The sequence below is a fragment of the Cebus imitator genome, unplaced genomic scaffold (genome assembly GCF_001604975.1).
Source record: "Cebus imitator isolate Cc_AM_T3 unplaced genomic scaffold, Cebus_imitator-1.0 Scaffold214, whole genome shotgun sequence".
Classification (NCBI taxonomy): Eukaryota; Metazoa; Chordata; class Mammalia; order Primates; family Cebidae; genus Cebus; species Cebus imitator.
The window spans coordinates 809,631-827,567 of record NW_016107529.1 but is presented as its reverse complement, the minus strand read 5'-3'; the positions used below and the strand labels follow the sequence as shown (position 1 = coordinate 827,567).

At 37.6% G+C, this 17,937-nt stretch overlaps 1 protein-coding gene across 3 annotated transcripts in view; it reads right to left on the bottom strand.

The window, feature by feature from the left end:
* ELAVL4 (ELAV like RNA binding protein 4) overlaps window positions 1-17,937 on the bottom strand; it is a 156,231-nt gene that overhangs the window by 97,324 nt on the left and 40,970 nt on the right. Inside the window, exon 1 of one of the 3 annotated variants that reach the window (XM_037745798.1) lies at window positions 2,300-2,457. The exons of 1 other annotated variant lie outside the window; for it this stretch is intronic. In XM_037745798.1, the coding sequence (XP_037601726.1) occupies window positions 2,300-2,416 (117 nt within the window). In that variant the 5' untranslated portion in view covers window positions 2,417-2,457. Of the gene's footprint in view, window positions 1-2,299; window positions 2,458-17,937 lie in introns of those variants that run through there. One more of the 3 variants, XM_037745796.1, reaches the window with a different exon arrangement.

The window sequence follows — 17,937 nt, the reverse complement described above, 5'->3', positions numbered from 1 at the left end:
CAGCCATACTTGTATTTTTACCTTTTCCCTCCTCCCAGCTCAAAAGTACTGTAACAATTGCAGATCACTGGAGGCTTGCAAACCTTAACAGTGGGAGGTTCCTTTCTTTCCCCTGTCCTGAGGGCTGAACCATCCCACCCCTCTGATGGAGGGCTTTTCCACTGTGGAATATTTTCAACCACCTTATCTTTCTAGACAGTTGCTTTCTAGCGAAATGCATATTTAATGATCTGCCTGTAGGCTTAAAGATACAACAAAAGCACTTTAATGTGCTAATTCATCTACAATTTAACTTTATTATTTCCGGATATTGCTGATTTTTAGTAAGTAACGCTCCTTCTCCGGCTAACATGGACAACATTTCAATATCAAGCAAGTTGGGGATTAAGCTTGTTCTGTGAACTAGGTTCATACAAGTTTGTCTCAGAAAACTATTTCCTAATAAACAAAAAGAAAAAACTTGGTGGGGGTAAAGGAGGGGCAGCTATCAGCCTCTACCTTTCTGCCTTTTGCTTCAGCTTTTCAAAACTGAGGATGATGAATGATTTATTTAAATGAATTTATTTTTCAACTTGGATAGGGGCATGATCTGAATTTTTAAAAATCCACTAAAACACATTCTCCTAACACTTTAGAGAAAGGTAAAACATGCTTTTGACAACAGTCTCATTTCAAAACCTGTGCAGAGTACTCATTTTGCTTAACTAAACAAGTGATTTTGCTTCTCTTCTTCAAAGGGAAGTCTTTTTTTCTTTGGCCTTTTAAGAGGTTTGCAAAGAGACATTGAGCAAGTGTGTCGTGATGTATACAGTTTGTCTGCCTATTTACATATTTTATAACCTCTACACTACCAAGCCTTCAGTAGTGTATTTTTTGTTCTGGTTTGGGTATTTTAAGTGGCTTACCTGAGAAGTTTATGCTTCACACCTATGCAAAAGACTAATGTGTCACTATTTATTTAACTCATAATTTAATCAATTTGTTCTTCAATAAATACACAGCGGTAACACATATTACCAAAGACAAAATTCAACGTAATCTTTAATCTTTGACTAGAGTTGGCAGTGAGACAGAACTAGGCAGAGTAGAAATACAGGCCGAAAAATAAGCTGTATTTCTGGGCTTCAAAGTCCAAGAATAAATGGGTTTGTGAAAAATTATTAGAAAAGAAAATAACCTTATATTTTTCAAAACTAAAACTATTCTCTCCAAGATACTGTTTCATGAACACATACATATAAACATACATATGTATTCACACTTTAGAAAATACAGATACATCATAAAACAGTATGTGTTGTGTACACTGCATCATCCATTAGACTTGAGTATAAATATACTCAGCTATTAGAAATGAAAATTCATAAAACAGAAAAGTAAAAATGTTAAAACTATAATTCCTTAAAGTGGAAAAATGCTCAATTAAGTAAACTTTTAAAGTAATTTCTTTAGCAAATGTATAAAAAGTCCTGTGAGTCACAATAGTACTACATTATCTGTTGAACTGTGTACTAAGGATGAATTCACAGGTTAAAGTGTTTTAAACGGTTCAGCTTATGTACACAGAGTAGGAACGTGTGCCCCAAATCAACAACATAAACTCTGAGTGCAATCTCACCAATATTAAAATATTGTGAAAAGTAAACATTAAGACAATGCTGACAAACACACAAATAAAAACAGCTCACTTGAAACAAAATATTTACTTAGATTTCTCTGGAGTTTATAAAAGATAAAAATTTTAAAAACCCTGTTCTCCCATCCATACAAACCTCAGCACACTTAGTGAACCATAAATAACATTAGGTATATTAAAAGATATTCTGGCCACTTTTCCAAAATAGTAGCTGTATAGATAGTATAGATAAGTAGCTGGTTTTGCTAGGCTAAAAAAATCATGCATTTCGTATATTGCTCACTTTTCCACAAACCTCCACTCTAAAGTCTTTCAACGGAATCCTCAAACAAATGCACAAATGTCCTCAGAGGCCTTTTCTCTAAAGACAAAGGCAGAATCCTATTGTTGAGAAAAGTCAACCTTATTATCAAATTTCCAATAGTACCATTCATCTTTCAGAGTGAGGGGCTGACCACTACATCAGTGGTGTGACATTTGTAAAGCAACAGATTCTCAATATATTATCTCAAGAATCAGGCAGGCGAGTCTCCCAGTCATGCATGATTTTTTTTTCTGCCACAATCCACCACCACAGAAACTTGTCTCACTCAAGCAGCAAAGGCAACCTAAAAATGATATCCCAGCATTGTGGGGCTGCCAGCGCCGCTGTATTCCTCTTACCATAAATGAGCAGTTTCTTGACTCATTAATAACAATTTCCCTTAAAAGAAGTAATCTCATATCAGTCAGCCCCTTGCCACCATGCACACATCCCAAAGGTTGCAGATATCTCAGCATCAGTCGCCGGCAGCCAGCTTTCCCACACAGAGTCCAGATGGACTGTACCAGAAGCCAATTCAGCGTTAATAACTACCTACTCCGCGCAGTGGAGAAGCCTTACGTGGCACAATGGGCTAGGAAACAGCAGCCGGCTGAAACTGCAAATAAAAAAAGACAACCAAATTCTCCAAAGGCACCAAAAGGAAAGAACAGAAATGGAAGCGTGAATTGTATTTCCTTGACTTCTATGAGGGGGAAAAAAGGAATCCTTCATAAACATAGGGAAAAAAAAGAAGGTGGGGGGGGGGGAAAACAGATGCTGCCCAGAAAAAAGTGACAAAATATTACCTCATTATTTAACAAAGCAGCATTAAGCGTCCTGCTGATTTCAAACATCTTGCCACAGATTTTGTTTTAAGAGAAACAGATAGAAACCTTTGCAAAGCACTCCGTCTGCAAAGGGTTCTTCAATTTTCTTGCGCGCCACAGAGCAGTCAATATATTATTTCCCTAGAGTTCGTACATTAAAACCTCTAGTCAGTGAGCTGAATTTTCCCCTTATCTCACACACAGTAGACTCCTGTTATATGTACTGCTCTCTTTGCAAGAGCAGCCTGCCCCAAACATGGCTGGTGTTTAAACTACTCTTTAAAGTAACAGTTCACTGTATAACCACCAGGTGGGTAGAGTGCACAGATTCAAATGAACCATCTTAAAAGGTTTTTTTTTTTTTAAATTTATTTTTATTTATTTTTATTTTCCCTTGGAATAGCTTTTGGGTGTAAAATGTGACATGAGAAACACCAGCATCCTAACAGGCAAGATTGTCTCTCACTATATCTTGTCAAAATAAATAAATAAAATTCCTTCTTTTGACTTAAAGCAAGGAAACGAAACAAAACAAAACACTACCACCAATTCTAATAAGAGCTGTGAAGAATGAAACACAAACAAGCTTTGTTTCATTCAGCAAAGGATGAACAAGGAAATCAACACAGAGCAAGGGGGAAAGCCAAAAACCTCATCGAAATATTTCTTTTTAGCAAAAACAGAAAAATATTCAGACACAGTAATGAAAACTCAAAAGTGTGCATGTGGATGAAACACCTACAAGATGGAGGCCAGAGTTTAAGGGTGCAAGTTTTCCTCTGACTAGAAATTAGGTTTATTCGATATGGGTCTTTTCTGATAAAAAACAACTAAAAGCCACTGAAAAAAACAAATACAAAATCTTAAGCCTCTCCTTTTAAAGCACAATTATGTGAATAGTGATAAACAACCACAAGAGCAAGCCAATCACATATCTCTACCCATTGCTGTTCTTTTTCCCAAAGATCTGCCTCGAAGTGGAACATTTCTGTCGTATACTATTTTGGATGTGTAGCTAACTTGGCATCTCCTTTGTACCACTCTATTCCAATTAATCTGCTTCTCTGCCAAGAATAAATAGAATGTCCCAAGTTGAAAGCTCCAAGCGACTGGTACTGGGGGTATGTTAAAATGATATAGAACTACCTGAACAAAAATAAATTACATCACTTATATTGTCATACGGCCTGATTTTAAGGAGGGTCTTATTACTTACAAAGCATGCAACACCATTTATGTTCTACATGTGTCTAAAACAGAAACCAACACACACAGATACCTGGGATTTTCTTTTCTTGGCTGGACAAAATTAAAGCTCTGGGACTTCCACATTTTCTTGCAAACACAGGTGTTGACACTAATATTTTTCCAGCTCATCCAGGCAGCATTTAGCCATACACAATAGTGACTATCCCCTTCATCTTTAAGTCAAGACAGCATCACTTAATACCATTTAACCTCCTTGCATATATTAAGTTTCAAGTGACAGTTTTTTACTGGGGAGTGAGAAGGAGGAGTTGCTCTCATCAAATCCTAGTTGTATGAAATAAGCTAATTTGTACACTCACCATATGTCTTAAACACTAATTAAAAAATGTCACTTTCTTCAAACATTAAAATGTAATCAGCCTAGTAAATAAAATATTCTCAAGTTTTCTTGCCTTAGTGATAATTTAGAGAGTGTTTATCTCAAGGTAACCTCTCTATTTTGATTACCAAGGAAGACTTTTAATTTGACAAGGGAAAAAGGAGATACTGGGAACTGGGGGGAATGAGAAGAGAAAACCACTGCTGTATGAAGCTGCACAAAGGAAAATAAGATGAAGCGGGTTTTTAAGGACCCATAGTCTTGTTACCCTAAGGCAAATCCAGCCAATCAATACCACCCATTGACGGTCTACCATCTGCCAGGCTATCCAGCGATGTGGCTAAACAGACCTGTTCCATATGACTGTAGCCGGCTCATTTTCAGTAGATTAGGGCAGTTCCAGAGCATTCACGTGCAACAGCACAAAACTCCAAGTCAGACTGAGACTCTCTCTTCACACCAGTCCCTCCGAGCACAGCTGCAGACCTTTTCCTCCTATTCCGGCTGTCTGGATTACCTCTTCTTGCCCCTCAATTGAATTAGCAAAATGGGGTGGGAAGGTAGAGTGAACAGACACTCACATATCCACACACACAGAGATAGATAATTGCTGGCCCTTCTTCACTGTCATGCAGAAATCAGGAATTCCATGTGCTCTGCCCTAATATGATTATAGCACACCATTTAAATAGCGTCATCAGTGACTATGACCTGACATTTTCCTGTGGTTCAATTTCTTTTTATCCTCTACCTCTTCCCTTGAAAAATAACCTAAACTGCTGGCATTTCTTTCTTTAGGAAAAACACAATCAGTCTGTCCAGAAAATGGTACACTACATGTAAAAGCTTTTGATAACATTTAAAGCTTCATTTTCCTTTGTTGAATTGTGGTGTTGGTTTCTGTTTTTTTTTTTCTTTTTTATATAGAAATATTAAATGTATTTTATAGGAAAATGCAAACATACTAGAGAGGCAAGAAAGATGCACCAGACTGACATGAAGGAGTCTATCAGAAATTCACTGTCGAATGTTCTCTGTGAGATATATGACCTCATAGTCAATAGCGCCTTTCTCCTTCCTAAGTAGTTTTGTCTGCTACAGATTGTGGGAAAGCTAGAAGAATGCTACTGGGTAGGGAAATGTGACAAATGGATGTCTAACCTGTCTAAATCGCCAGGAGTTCGCTGCGCAGGTAAACTGACCTAAGAATAGATTCATATTTCATCTTTCCCTTTTCTTTCCATATTCTTAAGCCTTATGCAAGAACAGCAGCTGAAAGTAAAAGGTTTCTTTCCAGAGTCAGTGTATGCTTACTTTTTCAAATCTGCCTTTGACTATACTCTTAAAGCACTAGGACGTCTTTCTGGGAAAGAAAATTTGAAGTACGGGCAAACTATCTTATAAAATTCTGAAGAAAAAGTAAATACACATTTATCCAAGCATCTGATTTAGGTGGAATCCCTGTCTGGACTTGTCCCTGACATATTCTTCATCACAGCCCCCCAAAATCTCAGCAGGGTCAATGTGAAAACACACACAGAGATTTCTGAAGATCCCTATATTAAGGGATTTGGGGCCTTTTCATATCAGTTCAGATGAGCTTTACTAAAACTAAAAAAAACAAAACAAAGAAACAAAAAAACCAAAAAACCCTACTGTAAATATACGTTTTTACAAATCTAAGTGCACTGAGCATATAAAATATGGAGTAGCTATTTATACCATTAAAGGATATAGTGTTTAGTCAGTTTAATACATTTTTGAAAATAATTTGATATGGAATTTTTAAAAATCCTGGAGTCGTTTATATTTCTGTAACTGATAATGAAGGAATAGATGTAAAAGGCAAAGAAGGTAACATCTATGGAAAAAGAAGGGAGGAAGAGGAGGAAGAGGAGAAAGAAGGAAGAAAAGGTCAAAGGGAGAGGAGGGGACAGGAGAAAGGGAGGAGGAGAAGAAATAAAGAAATTACAGAAATTCTAAAGCACAAATAAAAATGCTATATTTTACCAGGAGTCTACTGTATACCAAACAGTGTATTAGGCACTTGACATACACAATTTTACTCAACATCACAGTAGTGACAATTATAATACCTAATCATACTTCTCGAAAGGTGTTTTCCTTATCTAAAAGGTATCTTTTCCATATGTCACAGAAGAATATGCTTAATAAATATTTGTGTTTTTTAATTTGAAAAATTTTTTTTGGTACAGATGGAGTCTCAGTATGTTTCCCAGGCTAGTCTTGAACTCCTGGCCTTAAGAGATCCTCCTGGTTCAGCCTCTCAAAGTGCTAAGATTATAGGCATAAGCCTCTGCACCCAGCCTTAGTAAATATTTGTTGAATCAGTAAGAAAGATGGGCACAGACTCGAAGAGAAAGGAAAGGGAAGGTAAAGGTCATGCTTAATTTTTTCACAACTAAAAACAAGATTAAAGAATTTAAAAAATTCTTTAAAAACGTTTTCGAAAAGATTTCTTTATGACATGCTTTTAGATAGGTATGTCCTCAAGATGTCTCACTTAATCTCTTATTATGATCAAGCTGTAAATCTGGAGTGGAAGAAATACAAAAGATTAAAGCTGGAAAGCAAAACATTTTAGAAAGCAGGTTGTGTACCTCACTGGGTCTCCAACCCTACCCCTTTTTCATCTTTCAAACCTGAATAAAAACCCTTACATATAGTAGCTGCTCAACAGACGGTAGCTGAATTAAGCTATATGTCCTTCTTTCTAAGTAGTACTGAGTTATGGGGAATTAGCGAATATTAATAGTTCCACTTATTATCACCTCAAGTACTATCCCAAGGCCCATTTTTTTTGATTCAACTAGGGGTCACACAACATCTCCTTAGGGAAAAATGATATGTTAGGCTCCATAAGCCTCAATTTCTTCATCTGTAAAATGGGCACAATAATACTTCACTTACAGTTTGTTGCCAGAAAAAAAGAAAACATACATAGGCTTGTGGAGGCATCACTCTAAATGGCAGCAATTATTACTAATATTCAGAATGGGGAGGAAATGCATAAATTAGTATTAGTTTCAGGATAATTCAATCTTGTTGAGGAAGATATGATACAAAGACTCTCTAAACAGCAAGATAATAATAAGACAATCATAACTAACAAAGGCTGAATGATCTGTTCCAGTTCTAATAAAAAAGTGCCTGCTGCAGATAAACATTTACTTAGTCTTGTGGGCAAAGTTCAGTGCTAAATTATTGGCGTGAACAATAAAAAGAAATAGAAGTCATAGTCCCCACCTTCAAGGAGCTTAAAATCTGGTTGGGAAGAAGCTTTCATTTTTACGCATGAATCCTAACAGCATAAGGAAGAACATAAAAAGAATATCAAAATTAAGTGTTAGAGATAGTTGATAGTGAGAATGACACCTGGAGTGATGGGGGAAGACTTCATGGGAGAAACCTGAATTGAGGCGAGGTCCAAAGAATGGTAAGAATTGGCTAAGAAAATGCAGAATATTTCATATAAGAATAGAGGTGGGGTAGGGGGAAATGAAAGAGATACTGACAGCCATCACATCCTAGCCAGAAACCCTGTGAGGGCTCCTCTGAATCTATTCCAACCTACTCTATTTTTAAAAGCTATAAATAGAGAAATATTAGGATATAACGGCTGTGGGAGGGCAGACCTCTTATTCAGTAAGTTTTTTTATAAAAGGAACAAGAATTAATATTGACAGAGCATTCACTAGGTGTTGAACATCATGCTAGGTGCTTTGCCTATAAATCTCATTTAATTTCATAACTCTGAGATTTCCAATAAGAAAATTAGAGATTACAGAATTTAACTGATTTTCTCATGATCATATAACTAGTAAGAGGTAAATTTAGTTTCATACTTATGTATGCCCAACCTCAGTCCACAGTCTTTTCACTATATAACATACCAACTTATACAGAAAATTGTGAATCTAAAGATATTTGTCTTGTTTCCTGTGTTACTCTATACTCAAAAACTAACATTCAAAATAATGTCTTTGACTTCTATTGACATTTAAAACAGTCACAATTAAAATAATCTATGCCTGTAAATTCAGTATTCTGTCACTAGCTGTTAATAGAACCCTGGTCCTATGAGGATTACAAGGGAAATATTTTGTCTACTATTATTTTGTGCATGTGATATTCCATTCCACATGCTTGGAAGTGGAGTACAGAGTGACTGATCTTCAGATAAAATTGTCTACTAAAGACCCAAAACATTGATGTTTACAAATATATCCAAATTTTATTTATTAAAAATCCAACTGTGAACATAATTCTAGACTTCAGTAATTTTCAAACAATTCAATTACAGATTGTATTCAATGGATTATAGTTCATTGTTACTTTCTTTTTCTTTTCTTTTTTTTTTTGAGACAGAGATTTGCTCTTGTTGCCCAAGCTGGAGTGCAATGGCACGATCTCAGCTCACCGCAACCTCTGCCTCCTAGGTTCAAGCGATTCTCCTGCTTCAGCCTCCTGAGTAGCTGAGATTACAGGCATGCACCACCACGCCCGGCTAATTCTGTATTTTTAGTAGGGTTTCTCCATGTTTGTTAGGCTGGGCCTAAACTCCCGACCTCAGGTGATCCGCCTGCCTCAGCCTCCCTAAGTGCTGGGATTACAGGCATGAGCCACTGTGCTGGGCCAGTTCATTGTTACTTTCACACTGTACTGTGAGCTTGCATGGCAGAAATTGTACATTTTTTGCCTTATAACCCTAGCACATAGAATAAGAGTACCTGGAATACAGCGGACACTCAATAAAAGAGTATAAATTATTGATTTCAAATAAATTCAGAAAAACTTTTGAACTAACTGCTTAGCATATAATTAATTGGTGAATGCTTTATTCACTAAAACATAACTTTCTTTATCAAGTCATCCTTAATGCTGACTTATTATAAAAAGCCCTTTCCTGAGTTTGATCACCAGCAGAAGCCTCAGATCAACAGCCTATGCTCCTTTTCTCTCAGTGGTCAAGCACTTCCCTTCTGCCTTAGCCAGGGACATTCTACATATTATAAGCCCTGCCCTACTTGGTAGTCTAGTTTTCAGCCCTCTTATACCCAAAAAGGTTGCTTCCTTTCTCTATGAGAGGTGAAGAAAAAAAATGTGAAAAACAAGAGAGGCATGCTATATAACTGTCAGAAAGAGGCAACTCTCCACTTGACCCTTTTTAGTTCTTCCGCTCTCTGACTCTGAAGCTGGTGAAATGATTTAACTACTTTTAAGCAGAAGAGTAAAGTTACACATTAATGCTGAGTAGCTCATTTCCCTTAGCAACTCCTTAGCAACAGCAGCTTCAAGTTCAAAATACTTCCTTGAAAAGGATCACATCTTTAACGAAGATGAGTATCTTTTTTAATGTAAGGTTTTTGAACAGAAGTTTTAACATTACAACACCCAAAGCCTTGTTTGCTACAAGTGTTTATTTCATGTTAACCTTCCTTTATGATATTATGAGATAACCATAATGATGCCAGGCTTCTACAAAATTTGAGTGTCTAGAAAAGCCCTGGTCCTACACTAAAATTATTCACAAACATGTAACTTTTTCTTTCTTTTTTTTTTTTAATCAAGTCATCATTAATCCTAGGTCATTATAGGAATTACACTTAAGTTCTTTCAAAAGCGTTATTGATATTGAACTCACTATTCAATACAACCACTTGCTATTGCTCCCTTACTAAGAAGAGTGAATAAAGTATATTTACTAATTTTATTATTTGATACCTACCTTGCCCACTTCATTATCCATAAAATAGATCATGGGATAATCAAATAATCATCACATTTGATTATTTTTCCATTGTCAGTGAAATAAGAATGCTTGCAAAAAGTTTCACTAGCCTTCAAAAATCCTATGAATGCAAATGTGTGTAATATATGTTATGCCTATCAGTAAACTTAAATCTTGTTCGAAAATTTTGAAACCCTTACATCATCTTCAAGGTTTCACAACTCAAAGTAAAAACTCATGCTTGAAATATTTTCTTTATTATTTGTTAGTACATAGGTACCTTGGGGTAAAAGGAAACAAAACACACAGGGGCTTAGAACAGTAATCTTAATGGACATCTTCACTATTAAAAATTTATTATCAATTTATGTGTGCCAATTCAATGATATGCATAGCTAAAAGACAGATTTCCCCCATATCTTTGACATAGTATCAGTAGTTAGCCAAACGGAACCATCTATCTAACATGAATTTTTACACACTTGTATATGTATGAGAACTGAAGAACATACTTAGAACAATAGGCCTTATCATAATAGGTGCTTGGTGCATGTTTGTCAAAGTAAGATCCATTTTAATTCACTAGGAAATGTAAAAGGAAGAGCCAGGAGACATCAAGGCCAGTTTCATCTCTGCTACTAGTAATTCTATGACCTTAGGCAAACCACTTCTCCTCTCTGGACCAGAATCTTCTTGAGTTAATAAGAAATGAAAACTAGACGATTCCTGAAGTCTCTGCTGGCTGTAAAATGTTGGAGTCTATAAATAAGTCATTTTTAATTAGCAAACAAAATTTTCAGTAAGGTTAACTCAGATTTTCAACTGACTTTACACTGTAATAATGCTGGCTAAAGGGAAATTGAGCTTTTGAAGAAGATTTTAAAATCTGCCTCAAAGAAAGAAGCAGGGTAGTAGCATATTCCTCCAATACCCAGCCTAGTCACCAGAGATTTGTTTTTTTCTTTCTTTTTGGGAGAGAGTCTTGCTCTTTCACCAAGGCTGGAGAGCAGTGGCATGATCATGGCACACTGCAGCCTTGACCTCTCAGGCTCAAGTGATCCTCCCACCTCATCCTCTCAAAGTGCCAGGATTACACGCATGCACCGCTGTGCCTAACCAAGTTATTTTAATAAAATGAAGAACTGGAGATGGTTGGTTACAATCATTGAAACCATGGGCTTTAAAAGTCAGGGACCAGGACCTTGATTAAATCCAAAGACACTCTCTGAACTTTAGTGTCATATTTAAACTGGGGACAACAATCATGCCTAAACTTGTGAGGGTTAGATGAGATCATCCTTGTCAGGCATGTGTTATGGGGTGTGACATGCTGCTAGTTACTCAAAAATGTTCACCATTTTTTATTAGGTTGAAACAAAATTGTTTTTGTAGGTTAAAAGCAGTCACATGTGGTCAATTTCTTATGGTTTGTCCTATGTTCTGTTACTGCCCTGCCTAAAAATCTTTCCAAGATCCTTATTGCTTTTATCAAGTCCAGTTGTTCAGTATGGCATTCAAGGCTCTTTACAGTCTTGCCTTTATTTAAGTTTCCTGATTCCTCCAAGACATTCCTTTCCATATACACAGTTCTAGACATGACAATCTAGTCTCTGTCGTTTCTTCCATCTAGAATGGCTTCTTTCCCTGGAAAATTGTACTCATCCTTCAAGGCCTCAGCCTCACTAAGCAAAATGAGCTTCTGCATTATCTGAGCTTTCACAGTAGCTTGTTCTTCCTGCCTCCACAGAACTCATATCAGAGCATTACCACAGTTGTTTACAGGTCTGTCTCTCCTACCTGTTTTCAAGATACTCGAGAGAAAAACTGTTCTTATTTGTCTTTGTATCGCTCCAGCTGAACACAGTGGCTGTCATAGTTGGTGCTCAATAAATATTGGCTAAAGTAAAACAAATATATTCATGTGGCAGGCTGAGATATGGCTTGTCTTAGAAATGTATGAAAAATAGATGAATCCCAAGGATGACTCAAAAACTTTTGGAATCTACCTTTTCACAAAATCATTTTTTCTGATGTGAGAAAATTCTGCCAAAGGAAGGTATTACTCTTCTTAGAAATGTTCAAGTGACTTAAAACCCGAAACTCCAAAGTGGAAGTTGCTCTTCAAACAGCAAATCCATTGAGCTCAAACTATGAGTTTTCAGCACAGACACTGTTTTATTGATAGAGATAGGGATGCTCTGGCTGTAAACTTATTTGGTGAATAATGTGAGGGTTTGTCCCCTGAATTCGTGTGCTTCTAGAGCTGGAGAGTCGTCAGTTACAGGGAACTCCAATAGGCCTGGATGGTGTGAAAGCTATGGAAAAGAGGAAGGCACTGCTGATATTGTAGCCTGTATTCTCAGATCTATACAACCAGGTCTCTGGAAAAACCCTAGGAAGTGCAGGTACTTAACAGTGTATCTATATAGGCAGTGACATTAGTTAATATGCATGTATGTGTGTGTGTGTGTAAAATTATATATTATATAAATATAAAATTAGTTTAAAAGGAGGGTGAGTATATAGTTCATACTGTAGGAATATCAGTCTATTTATCTAATTTGTAGCTTCAGAGGATTTATTTTCAAACTTTTTATAGCAAGTGCTTTTTTCTAAACAAAATTTTATGACCCTCAATATATAGATAAATAGAACAGTGCTGTTCTCCTGGTTGGGGGAAGATGGGCCTCAGTAAATGTCTACCCCATACCCACACAGTTCCTGAGGCACCCTGAGGAACTCAGCAACCAGTGATGTGACCAATCTAGTCTAGTCTAAATAATACTATAATGAAAAAAAAGTGAATTGAAAGTCAGAAGATGGGTTTGAGCACCAGTGCTGCCGTAAACTAGCTGTATGACCTTAGGAAAGTCCCTGAGCACTTGCACTGAACTCAAGCCTTCTTGTCTATTACTTTCATTTTGAAGCATTCATTCATTGCTGTCAGAAATCCCAAATGGAATGTCTCCATTGCTGAGGCCTCCCAAGCATATGGGATAACAGTGCTTAACCCCTCTCATACTTTTCACCTACCTGAAAGTTTCACACTTAATCTTCCTCCTATCCTTCTTTTTTTTTTTTTTTTTTGGAGACGGATTCTCACTCTGTCACCCAGGCTGGAATCCAATGATGCAATCTAGGCTCACTGCAACCTCCACTTCCAGGTTCAAGAGATTCTCCCGCCTCAGCCTCCCCAGTAGCTGGGATTACAGGCACCTGCCATCAAGCCTGGCTAATTTTTGTATTTTTTTTTTTTTTTTGGTAGAGATGGAGTTTCACCACGTTGGCCAGGGTGGTCTTGAACTCCTGACCTCAGGTGATCCCCCCACCTTGGCCTCCCAAAGTGTTTGGATTATAGGTGTGAGCCACTGTGCCTGGCCAATCATTCTTTACTTACAGAAACATGAAGTACAACAATTAACAATGGACACACTCAAGGTTGACAACACAGGTTTCACAAGTAACGAGAGAGGGCTTGGAAATAAAGCTGGTAACTTGATCCTGTCTTGAATTATTATCATCAACATATCCTTACCTTCAGTTTTAACTGAATACCATCTACCAGTCACAGTAGACTTTCTTAAATTTCAATCTAACCACATTGCTTCTTTGAATAATAACAATCAACATGCACCCCTTCCACTGAAACTGTCAATGAGTGGTCTGTGAAGTGGTATCCAGAAGACCTCTAACAGAACGCACAAATTTCTAGGACATGGTATGTAGATTCATAATCTTCTTTTGCATGTCTGTCTCTCCCACTTGAGCTCTTTGAGGGTGGGGCTTATATCTGATTCACAATAAATGATGGTTAAATAAATTAACAAATGCAACCTTTCCTAGACAAAGCTTCCAGACAGCTGCTTTTCTCATTTTTAAGCTGCAGAAAGCAACAGGTAGCTCTGTTATGTTTGCCAAGTGCTTTCACACGATACTACTATCTATTGAGCATTTACCGTGTCAGGTACCTCTTTATATGCATTTACTCTAACCTCTTTATATGCATTTACTCACTTAGTTTCACAACAATCCTATAAGGTTGGTACTGTTATTGTTAACTCTGCATTGACATATAAGGAAAATTAAGGATGAGGTTAAGTTACATACATTATTTACTCATTATAATTATTCAACAAATATTCACAGAATATTTACTGTGTTATTCTTATAACCATGAGAAAGATAGGCTACGTACAATCATCACTTTGAATTAAGAACAAAGGGGAGACCACGTTTTGTTCATACTTATGGGTCCCTGAAGTGTCCAGGATAGAAATCACATTCAACAAACATCTGCTGAATAAGCATTGAATAAGCTCCTGATATCTCGTAGTGGGGTTTTCTACATCAACCACTTTTATTGACTGATGCTTGAGAGAAGGGATCCTTCCCTCTCTTGGTCGAACGCAGATATTTTTGAGAGTGCAAGGAGTCTCTATTAATAATTACAAGACAACAGGCATAAAGCAGTACTGGCAAACCAGGTCACATGGTCACATTATCTATGACCAGTTTCACCTGATAGCCACTATGGTTTCCAGCAGAGGGATGAGGATAGAGGATGCAGGTGCAACAAAGTCCACCCTAATGCAGGTGATTCAAAATCACATCAGTTGTCAGAAGCCCTGGTTAAAAATGTGCTGGTATAGTCAATCTTCTTAAGACACTTAGCACAGTAATGTGTGGGAAGAATTCAAAAAGCTTAAAAACAAACAAAGAACAATAAAAAATAAAAATAAAGACCACTATACAGAAATCTCAATGATACCAAAACTTTATACAACCTCTGGGATTACATTCAGGGAGATAACATTTGGGCAAATGAAAACTTACACCTATGTATGCTTCTTTACTCAAGCTATTCTCCATCTGGAATACAATGCCCCCACTTCTGTCTGATGATCATAAATCAAGTTCAAGTATTAATTTCAATAAATTCATTTGGCAAATGTTTATTGAACACCAACTATGTTCCAGACATTGGTGATTCAACAATAAACAAGGCACACAAAATCCTCTCCCCTAGGAATTGACATTGGAGTGAGAATAGGCAGAATTAATGGTTCCCTATTTGAGCTCTCATAGAACTTGTTACAGAGGTTATCCTTGTCCTTATCAAATTGTGATTACTAGCTTCCCTGTCTACCTTCCACTCAAGACTGTAAGATCTTTGATGTCAACAACATCTGTGCCTTCCATGCCTGGCATGGTGCTGATTTACCTAACTGAACTAAAGTCCGTAGAATTTCTCACTGATGGTGCTACATCCTGCTAATATACTCTTGTGCTCACTGCTTGATTTTTGAATATTTAAAAATCACCAAGCAGTCCCTTGTTACTCACAATGCACTATTATTGGTGTTTACAGTCAGACTAGGGAGCCGAGGCCTAATGATGAGAACATGGGCAGAATAAGGGAAAAGTACATAATCAAAGACTAAATTGTGGGGGTCAGACCCAAACTACTCCCTAAAGTAAGAAAATTTAGATGTCACATGAGTCTAGGAGCAAGGATACACACAAGTATTACAGAACATCTTTCTTTACTTTTAGCTCAGCAATGCTGCCAGGATGCCCCCTTGGGTTCATTACTCTCTAAAACCACCCCTAAATATGCCAGAACATCCCTGCATAGGCCACATTCTATGCCTTTGCACAAATCGGTGCCTTGCTTGGGATGTCGCTTGATTCCTTGTGTGTCTGATGGTCATACACCAATAGGATTCAGCTCAAATGTCACTTCGTGACACCATCCTTGACCTTCTAAGGAAGAACTTACTATGCTTTGTTTCCAATCCTGTCACTTTCCCATATATACCCATCATACCTTGTCTGCATATGCAATTATAACCATCATTTATCTCCATTTCCATCTTTCCTCCTAAGCTGTGAAGGCAAAAACCTTATTCATCTCTATCTGAAGCACAATGCCTGGTACAGAGTTTGTGGATGGACAGATGGATTAATGGATCAACAGATGGACAGAGTCAGTTACAGTGAGCTAGAATGGCCAAAAAAACCCATCAGCTGATATAACATTGTGTGGTCTAGCAAAAAAGTTTGGAAGTATAGAGATTTGGGTACTCATCTTGCACACGTGTCTCACAGACATTAAGGGGGCTGCTTAATCTCTCTGTCCCTCATGTAGTCTCATCTATTAAATGGGGGTAAAACCTGCCAGCCCTACCTCACACAACAATGGCTGGGGATTTTAACATGACAGACATGAAAGTGCTTAGAAAAAAATGTTGTTTCAGTACAACATGGTTTCAGGAAAAGAAAAGCATTAGCCACTTTAATTTACTTGGAGATATTTTTAATGGAGCCCAGTACTTCTTTTCCTTCCAAACTGACACATGGCTGTGCTTTTTCTAGGTCTGTTACAGAACAATAGGTGACAAATTTCTGTGTTGGGATTCTTTGGGGTGAGTTTCTTTTTCTTTTGCTAGATGTGAGAAAGGATTTGTCCTTTTTATGGGTCTGGAGTTTCAATTCTTGAGGTCTAAACATTTCTGATGGCCTTGAACCAATTTCGGCCACCATCGACAGAATGGGAGTGGAAAAATCCCCACCACATCTGCCTTGTCAGGGGGTGGTGGAGAGAACTTTCTAAATAGCCTCATTATTGGTCCCAGCTGAATTCTGCTCCTGTTCCATGATGCCGGCAAAAGCATTTTAGTAAGATGCTGCCAGCATCAAAAGCAGATCCACTTACGGTTTCCTGTAAGCCTATCTGCAATGGCAGAAGGTGGCAAGCAGCCAGGTGTGAGTGTGCATGCTAAAAATCTCCAATACGTCAAGCTGGAAGAACAATTCATGAAATGAAATTCAACATTCTATTTCTACTCCAAGAACTCAGTTTAAGTCACCGGAAATTCAGCTGGGTAATTCAGCTCTAATTCCCTTCTGCTTTACTGAATCAGAGAACCTCAGAGATAGAAAGGCCCACTGCATTCTTCTAGCTTAAATTTCTCCCAACTTACCCCATGAGGACTTGGAAACAAGGGGTCACTGGAATCTACTTACATACCTTCAATGAAAGGGAGCTCATTCACTACTTTTCCAATGATTTGCCCCATTTTGGGTTACCTCTGACTGTGGTGCAGTCAGTGCCCAAGCATCCACCCAGTCCTGTTTCCTTTTCTGCATAGCCATACAGCTAGACTACAGTGGGGCTGAGTGATTGAACTCTGGCCAATGGAATGTGAGTGGAAGTGATGCACATCACTTTTAAGACTGGGCTGTAAACAATTTCTGTATGATCTGCCATCTTCATTCTCTCTTCCCCTGCCTGCCAGGTGGATGCAAAGGGTACAAGGGAGGACTCTGAGACCCTAAAGGAGAACAGAGCCACTACATGAGAAGCACCTCGGTCTCTGAATGACTGAGTGGAGCACAGTATCCTGTGGACCTATGCTGAACTGTGAAATGAGCGAGAGCTAACCCTAACTGTGTCAAACCACTGAGATTTCAGGGTTGTTTGTTACAGTAATTTGCCTATTGTGACTAATACACTGTTAGTTCTTTTTTTTTTGAAATTACAATACTAGAATAAATGTCTTGAAAGTTACTATATCACCATCTCCCTTAGAAGCCTAGTGATACACATTGTATAGAATATTTTAGGATAGCTCTTTCTCTATACTCCTGGCTCCTGAAAAGTGAAAAAGAGTAGTGTGAGAAGGCAGAGGAAGGGAGTATGAGAAAGGAGAGGTGGGGATTTTTTCAAGAACTAGTCTTTTTATATGTAAGAGTTTCATTTATAGTTTATGACAACCTTGAGGTAGATACAATCATTAACTTTTTTTTTTTTTTTTTTTTTTTTTTTTT